The 12,334-nt window shown below is 54.6% G+C and overlaps 1 protein-coding gene across 1 annotated transcript in view; it reads left to right on the plus strand.

Annotated features, from left to right (window-relative positions):
- Window positions 1-12,334, plus strand: part of DYNC1H1 (dynein cytoplasmic 1 heavy chain 1) — a 1,596,152-nt gene that overhangs the window by 1,257,861 nt on the left and 325,957 nt on the right. The window contains exon 72 of the mRNA XM_078660192.1: window positions 6,367-6,470. Coding sequence (XP_078516318.1) covers window positions 6,367-6,470 — 104 coding nt within the window. The remainder of the gene's footprint in view (window positions 1-6,366; window positions 6,471-12,334) is intronic.

Genomic DNA, 12,334 nt, shown 5'->3' on the forward strand with positions numbered 1-12,334 from the left:
CAACGCGTCGAGCAGCAAACAAGCAGAAGTGCCCCACGCAGATCTCGTGGACGCTGGAGGGCTGATCTTCGGTGCAGGGGCTGCTCGGGGCTGGGGCTTCTCAGTCCCCAAAGCACTTGGTCGAGTTTACCTCGGGAGTCGTGCTGGAAGCGAAGTGCAGGTTCGTTCAAGATGGCCGGTCCCACGTGTCTCGTCGCACCCACGGGTCTCAGCTTTGCTGCAGATGTGAGTTGAGGTCGGAGAGGTCTGGGAATCTGGGTCTCGTCGGGCTCTGAAGTCTGGATCCTCGAGGGAAGACGACAAAGTGAAGCCGCTGGACGCTTGATGGTGCCTGCAGTTGCAGGGTGGACACTCCTTGCCCACAAGGGAGATTCTTCAGTCTTCTGTGGAGCAGAACGTCGAAGGCCAGAGTTTCTTCTTGTTGAATAGTTCAGGATAATCTAATTTGGAATGGGACCAGCTCCTACCTTTATTCTGCTAAAAGGGGCTGCACTACTGACTAGGTCCCTCCCCTGGGTGGGACCAGGAAGGGGGGTGGCTACACCCCCTATCCTTTGTCCGGTTTCCCGCCAGAGCTGGGGAAGGGATGCCCCAGCAACTGGTTTGAACTGGTGTATACACAGGGCACCTTGTGTGCCCCAGGCATGTCTCATTCCTTTCAGGCCTATCCTCCCCAATACACAAAGTCCTTCTGGGGTGGTGCTAGCACCTCCCAAGGCAGGAAACCCTTTGTCCAAGCCATCCTTGCTGGAAGGACTCCCAGCAGCAGGAGGTCAGACTTGTGTCTGTGGTGGCAGCATCCATTTTGTGATGCCAAGGTTCGAGTTAACTTTAACCGGGGTTCTCAGTTACATACATGTCGTGTCCCTCTAGAAGGGTGGAATGCTACCCCCGTCGCCAGAATTGGCGAGGGGGTAGTATTCCAATTCGTATGACACCTTACTCGACATGTTTTGATAATGTTATACCAGAGTTAGCATTTAACCGCGAGGTTGATAATGCACTTAAGAGTATATGGTATAGCGTTATCATGGAACAGCTATTAGGACTTGGTTCCGCAAGCTGCAAACGGGCTCAGCTCATGCCAGAGCACCATCTCACATAATTCCAAGCACTCTGCCTTCACGAGTGATAAGGCCTTCCATAGGAGTGACTGATAGGAATATATGTGTCCATTTTAGGTTTAGATATAGGTAACTATATCTAAAGCAAAGGGTGATTACTCCACCTTGCCCCAGCTGTCGTGCAGCCAGTTGTGTCTGTTTAGATGGCCAGCCAGGGGTGGCATAATACATGCTTCAGCCCCTGGTAGGCCCTGGGTACACCTATGCCCTGGGTACCTTTGGTACACTGTACAGGGACTGATAAGGTGGCCCAGTACCAATTGGTAAATGCACCCAAGGTACATGGTTGTCAATTTAGAGAGAGAACAGCTAGACTGTGGGTCTGATTAGCAGGCCCACAGCCAGGCAAAGTCGTAAACCAGTGAAGCAAAAAGCAAAAATCTGGGGTGACCATAGGATTGCAGACCCCACTCTCCTACACGGCCCAGCTGCAGGAGTTCCTGTCAGCCATGACACGTGTCTTCGGACCGTCCGGCCCCGCCGGTGCGCCTTCGGGCACCGCCGGCCCAGCTGGGGGGGTCCTCGTTCTTCGCCGGCCCGACGTCTTCGACGACTCCGGCGTCGATGCTGAGAAACCCCCATGGATCCAGTCTTGGATCCCCGTCCATGCTGGTTGGCCCTGTATGACCTCCACCGGCATCGTCCTCCCCGGCGTACGGCAGGTGCTGGAAGGGTGTCGACCGACGCCGATTCCGACGCCGTTTGGTAATTTCTTTCCCTTTGTCCACTCACCTCCGTATGTTCCACAGGCTATGGAGGTCAGGGAGGACTGGAAGGGGTCTGAGGACCCTCTCGCAGCCCAATGGGAGTTAGACCCGGTCTGGGATTAGAATCCGGGGGATGCAGGTGACCAGGATTATGCTCCGGAACCTGGCGCACTGTCTCCTTCTACCATGGCTACGGAGGAGGGTGGATCATATTCTATGGTGTTGCGTAGGGCAGCCGAGGCTCTCCACCTCGATCTCCCTACTGTGGCCGTTAGGGCTATCCACCTGACAGAAGTGCTTAGGCCAGCTTCTGCTTCTACGGAGCCGCTGCTGCCTTTTAACGATGCACTCTCAGGCGTTCTTTTGGGCACCTGGTCCAGGCCCAACATGGGGGCTCCTGTAGACAAGAATGTGGCCCGACGCCATCGCCCGGCCCTGGGTGACCCCGTTTTCCTCTCCCAACACCCCACCCCGAGAGCTTGTGAGTCCCCTGAGTCCCCAAGCGCATTCCCTTCCACACCTCCGGACAGGGAATCCTAGAAACTGGAGCAATTTGGTAAGATTTTTTTCACCGCATGTCTCTTGGGCCGTTATTCCCGTTCTGTGTGGGATAAGGTTGTGCAAGTGCTGCCTCAGTGTCCGGTGGAGGCTTGTACAATACTTTCCCAAGCTATTGCTGAGGGCAGAGACGCAGCCAAGTTCACCATCCGTTGTGGTCTTGACACTGCTGATTCGCTGGGCAGGGCGATTTCAACGACACTGGCGCTACGCCGTCACGCCTGGCTGAGGATGACTGGCTTTTCTGGGGATGTCCAAAACACGTTGATGGACATGCCCTTTGATGGCACTCGTCTGTTCGGCGCTAAAGTAGTCTTCGCGCAGCCGCGGATGTTGGACCCGCAGAGGTGGGTCACGGGGCCAGCGTGCGGGTCAGTCCACCATCCCCCCTGCAGCCACTGCCTCCAAACCTTCCTAGTCCGGTGTTTCAGGCCCACCAGACGCCAGTGGGTGGCAGGACTCCCCATCACCTCCACCACTGGTGCACCATCACATCGGACAAGTGGGTTCTGCAACTTGTCCGAAGGGGCTACTCCCGCCCTTTTGAGACTACCCATCCAGCCATGCCACCACAGTACCACCGCGTGTCGGGGCATCACTTGACACTTCTCCAGCAGGAAGTTACAGCCCTCTTGGCCAAGGGGGCCATAGAGTGTGTTCCGATGCCAGAAGTAGGTCGTGGTTGTTACTCCCACTTCTTCTTGGTTCCAAAGAAGGACAAAGGCCTGCGTACTATCTTGGACCTTCGGAATGTCAATCGCTTCCTCCGAAAGGAGAAGTTCGAGATACTCACACTTGCTCAGGTATTGTCTTCCCTCGACCCGCAAGACTGGTTGGTATAGTTGGACCTGCAGGACGCTTATTTTCATATCCTTGTCCTGCCGGCCCACTTGCGTTACCTGCGATTCATGGTAAGGCAGGAGCATTTTCAGTTCACCGTGCTCCCCTTCGGCCTTACAAGCGGCCTTCGGGTGTTCACGAAAGTGATGGCAATGGTCGCAGCTCACCTGCGCAGATCAGGGGTTTCAGTCTGCCCCTATCTCGACGACTAGTGGTTGAAGGCGGGCTCGCCCCAGGCAGTCATCTCCCACCTCCAGACTACGGCCGACCTCCTGCATTTGCTGGGGTTCTCCATCAACGTGCCAAAGTCAGAACCTGATTCCCTCTCAGAAGCTCCTCTTCAACGGAGCGGTTCTGAACACGGCACAGTTTCGGGTCGATCCTCCCGAACAGCAAGTCTGGGACATTCGGGCTATGATTCAGATCTTTCAGCCCTTGTCCCAGGTTTCTGTCAGGACGACCTTAAGGCTGCTGGGCCTCATAGCCTCCTGCATCCTGCTCACCAACCATGCCAGATGGCATATGCGGGCTCTGCAGTGGTACCTGAAGTTCCAGTGGGCGCAGCATCAGTGGAACCTGTCCGACTGCGTCCAGATCTCGGAGGGCACTGCACAACAATTGCAGTGGTTGCTCATGAATCTGCATTGGGTCAGCAGCAGATCCCTCTCCCTTCCCCAACCGGGGGGGCACAGCGGTGACGGGTGCATCCCTCCTGTGATTGGGCGGCCACATGGGAGAGGCGAGATCAGAGGCCTCTGGTCTCCGGTGGAGTCCAAGCTCCATATCAACCTTCCGGAGCTTCGGGCGATCCTTCTTGCACTGAAGGCATTCCTTCCCACTGTCAACGGGAAGGTGGTGCAGATGTTCACCGACAACACCACCGCCATGTGGTATTGCAAGAAACAAGGCTGGGTGGGGTCATGGACTCTGTCAGGAGGCTCTGCGCCTCTGGACATGGCTGGAACGTCAAGGCATTTCATTGACTGTTCAACACCTGGCAGGTTCTTTAAACGCCAGGGCGGACGAACTCAGCTGCCGGTGCCTGATGGTTCACGAATGGCATCTCCACTCGGAGGTGGTGGAAGGTCTCTTTAGACAGTGGGGAGAGCTTTGGTTAGATCTATTCACCACCGAAGAGAACATGCAATGTCAGCTGATCTGCGTGTTATTTCCAAGGCGGCACTCGCTCTGCGGCGCTTTTCGTCGCAAGTTGAGCTGCGGTCTATTTTACGCCTTTCCGCCTATACCACTTCTGCCCAGAGTGCTGAAGAAGATCAGGCGCGACCTGGCCCAAGTAATTCTTGTGGCACCGGACTGGCCTCGAAGAGTTTGGTATCCCGAGCTACTCAGTATGAGCTTGGATCTCCCGATCGGACTGCCTCTTCGGAAGGATCTTCTGTCGCAGCAGCAGGGGACGGTCCTCCACCTGAACCCGTCCAGCCTCCACCTCCATGCGTGGAGATTGAGCTGAGACAGTTGATTCTGTTTGACTTGCCTCCTGAAGTCTGTGATGTCATTCTGGCAGCCAGGCGTCCCTCCACTAAATCGATATACGCCTGTAGGTGGAACAAATTTGTGGCATGGTACACAGCAAAGGCTGTGGATCCCTTTTCTGTCCCTCTTTCAGAGGTCCTTTTGTTCATTATTTCTTTGGCCTGGCATGGCTCTGCTCTAGGCACTATCAAGGGCTACCTTTCTGCAATCTCAGCCTTTTTCAGGCTTCCTAATCAGCCCGCTCTTTTCAATTAATAGTTGATAGATTTCTTAAAGGCATTACTCACCTTTTCCCTTCTATTCCGTTTGTGATGCCGCAGTGGGACTTTAATCTGGTACTTAATTTTTGGGTGTGCGCTCCTTTTGAGCTGCTCCACAACTGTCCTCTTCGTTTGTTTACTTTGAAGACTGCTTTCCTGCTAGGCGAGTGAGTGAGCTCCAGGCTCTTTCTTGTAAGACTCCTTTTCTGTCTGTCCATCCGGACAAGGTTATGCTTCGCACTCGTCCTTCCTTCTTGCCAAAAGTTGTCACTGCTTTTCACATTGGGCAGACTATCACCTTGCCCACTTTCTTTCCGCCACCGCACCCCTCCAGAGAGGAAGAGAGGCTCCACCATCTGGACCCAAAACGTGCGCTTTCACTTTACTTAAATAGCACACAACTGTTCCGGTTGAATGACCAACTCTGGGTTGGCTACGTGGGCGCCAAAAAAGGCCGGGCTGTACACAAGAGGACTATCTCCCGCTGGGTCGTCTTGTGTATCAAAGCCTGTTATTCTCTGGCTAACAGGGCGACAGCGGCTACTACTGCATTGGGACGTGGTGTCCCCCTGCAAGACATCTGTCAGGCAGGCACGTGGGCCACGCTGCACACATTTACTAAGCATTATTGCCTTGACAGTCAAGTCCGGAGAGACGGCTTCTTTGGCCGTTCGGTTCTCTGTGACTTTCTGGTGTAATCTTTGTTCGCAGACCCACCACCGGGGTTGGTATTGCTGGGGTATCTATTCTAAGGTTAGGAATCTATCACTAACGTGTCTCTTTCAGATACAGATATATTGTTACACAAGTAACTTGTGCAAGAGACATTAGTTAGTGATAGATTCCTTACCGCCCCACCCATCCTCCCCGTTCTGCGAACTGATTTCTAGGGTTAACGTCATCGCTTCTCAGGGCCCTAGTTTCAATGAACCAGTTGTCAGTATCTTGCATGGCTCTGCGTTCCTGGCGCGTAAAGTCGTGTACCGAACTGCCGTCAGCGAGCGTGGGCGCGTCTAAGTAGCTCCAGTGATGTCATCTCAGCGACGTACGCGGAGCCGTACGACGACTCCTACCGATGCGCTGGGGTACTGCTGACAAAAAAACTTTCCGGATCCAGTCTGACGCTTGTAGATATTCTAAGGTAAGTAATCTATCACTAACTAATCTCTCTTACAGATATATCGTTACACAAGTAAGTAACTTGTGCATTAGTGCCTGCCCCTTATTCACTTGTACACTGTAGATACCCAGTGTACCTTGATCATACATCACTGCAGAATTGACAGATGGCTGTGTCATTGTATTTCATTTGAAATCTATTCTGTTCAGTGTTGCTTCTTGAAAGTTGCAAATATCTTCTGAGATGTAGCTTTTTTCATTCAGACGTGATGAATTTGTGCAGTGGGTTGAGTTGCTTCCGGATACGCAGACTCCTTCCTGGCTCGGGTTACCCAACAATGCAGAGAAAGTTCTCCTGACTACACAAGGTAACTGTTTCGTTTTCTCTTGTTTACCGCAAGCAAAGCAACCATAAAAGTGAAGTATGTACTGTTTAAAAAAGAATAAAGAAAAATGTTTACAAAAATCCTTTATTAATGTTGTGATTTTGGTTGATAATACTTACGTACTGGTATCCAAAACTCATTGATGTACACCTTATCAAGATGTCAGTTGGTTACTTGCATCCAGTTTACAGTGCATAAACATGTTTTTCAAGTGAGCCAATCTTGAAGCAAGCGATCTGAAAGAAACCGGTTAGTAAGAGATTCCTTACCTTAGAATATCCCCAGGCGTCAGACTGGATCCGGAAATTTTTGCGTAGCAGTACCCTTGCGCATCGGTAGGCATCGTCTGCGGCTCCGTGTCCGTCGTTGACGCTGGGATGACGTCACCGGAGTACTTAGACGCCGCCCTCGCGCGCTGACGTCAGTTCTTATACACAGCTTTTCCGTGCCAGAAACGCAGAGCCATGATAAAAACCGGTTCTTCTTTTTTCCCCGCCAGCAAGCGCCGATCCGGAAAAAGTTGTACCCTAGTCAATTTTTGACTAACTTTTTCGATCCTTTTTGATCATCTTTCGAAGTCTCTCGACTCCGACGGTGCCGGTAGGGATGCCCGGGTTCAAACCCTGCGTCGATTGCAACCTACTAATGTCTGTTACCGACCTCCATCGCCGGTGCCTTCACTGTCTGGGCCCCGACCACAACGACAAGTCCTGCTCCGACTGCCGAGCCCTGACGTCCAAAGCTAGACGGGAGCGGTCCCGCAAGCGACTCCAGCTCCGGCAGTCAGCCCCGCGCCGCTCGAGGTGCCGGTTCGAAAGGAGGTCAAGGGACCGGTCGCGGGGCCGGAGTCACCACAGTTCCGGGAGTCATCAGTCTTTGGGCTCGAAGTCCTCAGGTAAGGCACAAGAAGTCGAATAGGCGACATCGCTCTTCTGACTCCCCCCGACGCTCGTGCAGCGTGGCAGGGGGTTCCGGCGACACCGCCTCCGCCGGAGCCGCAGGCGTTGCGGCCTGCTTCATACCCGCCGGTCCCTGGGCAGCACGCGACGCCGGAGGAGATAGAGTCCTTCCTCATGGCCATGAGGTCGCTCGCTGCTCCGTCGGGTTCCGTGGCCCCGACTGGGTCTCCACGCGGGCCGGGTGCTTCGGTCCCGACGCCGCAGGGCCCCGCCGGCTCCGGATCCGGGTCGTCGCCGGTCGACCTCGCCGGCCCCCAGGGTGTCCTCCCCGAAGCCGATGGGAGACTTTTACTTCTACGACCCGGCCTCATCCTTTGAACCTGAGTACCAGGTGATGGGTGATGAGGAGGATTGGGAGGGGTCCGAGGACCCTCTGGCACGTGTCAGTCTTCTCAATACTGGGCAGGTGAGCTTGGGGAGGTCAGTGGTCTGGACACTTCGCCCGGCACTGGTTTTGTCTCCCCTCCTACCGTGGCTACGGAGGAGGGGGCTGCCTATAGTGTGGTGCTGACGCGGGCTGCCAAGGCCTTGGGCCTTGAGCTCCTCGTCGCGGCCGTGAGGACTAACCTCCTCACTGAGGTCCTTAAACCGCAGGCAAGCCTGGCCGAACCTCTGCTGCCTTTTAATGAGGCCTTGTCAGACGTTCTTCTGGGCACTTGGTCCAAGCCCGCTACAGGTCCGCCTGTAGATAGGAACGTGGCCTGGCGCCACCGCCCGGCTCTGGGCGACCCTTGCTTCCTGTCCACCCACCCAACCCCCGAGAGCCTGAGCATCCAGGCCTCTAACTCCCAGACTGCATTCCCGACGGCTCCCCCCGATCGAGAATCCAAGAGGTATGAGCGATACGGGAAAAAGGTATTCTCCTCCCTGAGTTTGGGGTTGCGGTCAGTCAACACCGCATGCCTCTTGGGCCGTTACACCCACTCTCTGTGGGACACGGTCGCGGACGTGCTGCCACAATGTCCGGAGGAGGCCCGGACTATACTCGCTCAAGCCCTTGCGGAGGGTCGAGATGCAGCACGGTATTCCATCCGGTGTGGGCTGGATACCACAGACTCACTGGGCAGAGAGATGGCAACGACGGTGGCGATTCGTCTACACGCCTGGTTGAGGTCCGCCAACTTTTCGGCTGATGTCCAAAACACCCTTATGGACATGCCGTTTGATGGCCGTCGCTTCTTTGGCAACAAGGCAGACCATGTGCTTGAGCGCTTTAAGGACTCCAGGGCTACGGCTAAGTCCTTGGGCCTCTCGGCCCCGTGCCAGCAAACGGCTGCATTTCGCCCCTTTCGTGGCCAAGGAAGGGGCTTCCCCTCACGTCCTGCCAGCCACGGGCCGCAGACTACCATCCAGCGCGGTGGTGGACGTGGACACCGCCGTGGCGGCGGTCAGGGACAACGGCGAGGCCAGTCCACACCTACCCCTGCAGCATCCGCCTCAAAACCCTAGTCTGAGCTTTCAGGCCCATGTGACGCCAGTGAGGGGAAGGGTTCGCCATCACCACCTCCACTGGCGCACTATCACATCGGACAGGTGGGTGCTGCAAATAGTCCGAAGGGGCTTGTCCCTCCCCTTCGAGGCATCCCGTCCAGCCATGCCACCGCAGTACCACCGCGTGTCGGGGGATCACTTAAAACTTCTACAAGACGAAGTTACGGCCCTCTTGGCCAAGGGGGGTGTGAGAAGTTGGCCTGATGTGCAGTGCTCACTATTCTAGTGATCACTATATATCAGTCCAAACAACCCTTATTGATGATTGGTTGTAAGTCAACCTTATAGACCAGCTATCCTAGTAGCATGGATACGAGCAGTCTAAGGCTAAGACTCTAGAGGGCGTGTTAAGCCAGCTGTTTTACCATCACATTACCCCTTGAACACCCAGTGAAAGGACACCACACAAGTTGTTATGAAAATAAACAGTGTATTTATTTATAACAAGACTACCCTGGCTCTTTATGAGACAGGGAGCTAAGCACACAACAAAATTCTTACGAAAATACTTAAGTTAGCACGTTATACACAAATGCCCGAGGGGCACGAAAAACCATATACTCTAACAGTGGAATGCGAATTACTAGCAGGTAAGTAACAGTTCTAATAGGCTTTGGAATCGCTAGGACTGGACTAGGGAATCGTTAGATTACTACTAGGAGGCCCAGGGGACTCGGTTGCAGAGTGTGCACTCTCACGCGGGATGCGGGACAAAGTCTATGGAAGCTAGAATTCACAAAGTTAGTGTTCACGGGCGAACCCGACCTGGTAGGGAGAAAACGACAGTGGATCCTGACCCTTGGATAGTGAGGCTATGCTGGGACACCGGAGTGCCGAAGTTACCTAGCCCAGGGGCTGCAGCTGCATAGGTCTGAAAAGACGTCGGGGATCTCGTTGCCGGACCAGGAGCCTGGAAGGAAGAAGTTGCTGGCAGGCGACCAGTGAAGGAAAGTTCGATGGATCCAAGCCTGGATCAAGGAAGAAGAAAACCTGAAAGCAGAGGGGACCAAGTTCTTGAATCACTAGCCAGTGATTAAGTGGGCACCAGGATGGCACCGGGCGAAGTCACCGCAGTCAGGTGAGTGGGCGCTGCTGGGCTCTGCAGTCTCTCGGACCAGGAGGCGTTGTCGGCGACCAGGATGGAGGTGCGAGCTGTCCCACGAAGGTTCTTGCTGTCGACGTCGCTGGACCCAGGATTGGGCAACAAGTCTTGGCAAATGCAAGGCCCACGCGGTGGACCTAAAATGGCGTCTTGGGCGGACCAGGAGGGTCCAGGGTACTTCTCCGATGGAGGGAAGCAAGGGCCAGTCTGGAGCAACCAGACCAGCAGCAGAAATGTCGTTGGGCGTCGTCAGGAAGGCCACAAGCCAGCGGGCTAGTAGCCAAACAACGCGGTGAGCAGTAAAAAGCAGAAGGGCCCCACGCAGATCGTGGAGATGCTGGGGGGCTGCTCTTCGGTGCTGGAGCTGCTCAGGGTGGGGGCTTCTCGGACCCCAAAGCACTCACCAGGAATTCACTCGGCGGGCTTGCTGGAAAGAAGTCGTGCAGTCTTGCAGATAGCCGGTCCCTTGAGGTCTCGTCGCACCCACGGTTCTCAGCTGGGCTGTAGAGGCGGGTAGAGGTCAGAGGTGCCAGGGAAGCCGGTTCTCGTCGAGCTGGGCAGTCGGATTCCGGAGGAAGGACTTGCAGCAGACCGCAGTGTTCTTTAGATGGTGCCTGCGGATGCAGGGTGACTACTCCTTAGTCACAAGGGAGAAATCTTAGGAAGAAGTCTTGAGTTCCTTTCGTGGAAAGTAGTTTCAGGATTCAAAGATGATCTGATTTGAAAGGGGGCCAGTCTCTACCTTTATCCTGTAAAAAGGGGCTGGCACGCGACTAAGTCCTGCCCTAGGGGTGGGACTAGGAGGGGGGTGGTTACACCCACTTCCTTGGCGGGCTTTTCCCCAGCACAGGGTCTGGAGTGACCCTGGAACTGGTTCCAGCCAGCCTATGCACAGTGAGCACCGGGGTGCCACGTGCAGTCACCTTCCTCTAAAGCCCTGCCTACCTACAATACACAAAACCCTGTCTGGGACGGTGCTGGCACCGCCCCTGGCAGGAAACCCTTTGTCCTTATCTCCTGCTCTGGGAGGACTCCCAGCAGCAGGAGGGCAGACTTGTGTCTCGGTGGCAGCATCCATTTTGTGGATGCTAAGGCTCTGTCTGACTTTTAACCGGGTTATAGGTTACATGCATGTCGTGTCCCTCTAGAAGGGTGGAATGCTAACCCCGTCGCCAGAATTGGCGAGGGGTTAGTATTCCAATTCGTATGACACCTTACTCGACCTGTTTTGATAAAGCGATACCAGAGTTGGCATTTAACCGCGAGGATTATAATGCACTTAAGAGTATATGGTATGCGATATCATGGAAACGGCTAAGGGATGGATCCCGAAAGCCGCAGACAGGCTCAGCTCATGCCAGAGCACCATCTCACACGATTCCAAGCACTCTGCCTTCAGGATTGTTAAGGCCTGCCATAGGAGTGACTGATAGGAGATCTGTGTGTCCATTTTAGGGTTAGATATAGGTATACTATATCTAAAGCAAAGGGTGAGTACACCACCTTGCCCCAGCTGTCGTGCAGCCAGTTGTGTCAGTTTTAGTTAGTCAATCCAGGGGTGGCACAATACATGCTTCAGCCCCTGGGAGACTTCTGGGTGCACCTCAGCCCTGGGTACAGGGACTTGGAGAGGGCCCAGTGCCAATTCAGTACCTGAGTACAATTTGGATAGAGAGAACAGCTAGGCTGTGGGTCTGATTAGCAGGCCCACAGCCAGGGAAAGTCGTAAACCAGTGCAGCAAAAAGCAAAAATCTGGGTGATCATAGGATTGCAGACCCTACTCTCCTACAGGGGGCTTCCAGCGTGTTCCTGGGCCAGAAGTAGGGTGTGGTTGTTACTCCCACTACTTTCTGGTACCCAAGAAGGGCAAAGGGGGCCTACGCCCTATCTTGGACCTGCGGAACGTCAGCGGCTTCCTCTGATAGGAGAAGTTCAAGATGCTGACACTGGCTCAGGTCTTAGCTGCCCAGGACCCGGGAGACTGGATGGTAGCGTTGGACTTGCAGGACGCTTATTTTCACAACCCCGTCCTGCCAGCGTTACCTGCGGTTCACGATAGGCCATGAGCACTTTCAGTTTACCGTGCTCCCCTTAAGCCTTACCAGCACCCCACGGGTGTTCACGAAAGTGATGGCGGTGGTCGCAGCTCATCTGCGCAGGTTAGGGATTTCAGTCTTCCCCTACCTCGACGACTGGTTGTTTAAGGCGGGCTCGCCCCAGACAGTAGTCAGCCACCTCCACATTGCAGGAGAGTGGGGTCTGCAATCCTATGGTCACCCCAGATTTTTGCTTT

This window comes from Lissotriton helveticus, chromosome 9, assembly GCF_964261635.1.
Source record: "Lissotriton helveticus chromosome 9, aLisHel1.1, whole genome shotgun sequence".
Lineage (NCBI taxonomy): Eukaryota > Metazoa > Chordata > Amphibia > Caudata > Salamandridae > Lissotriton > Lissotriton helveticus.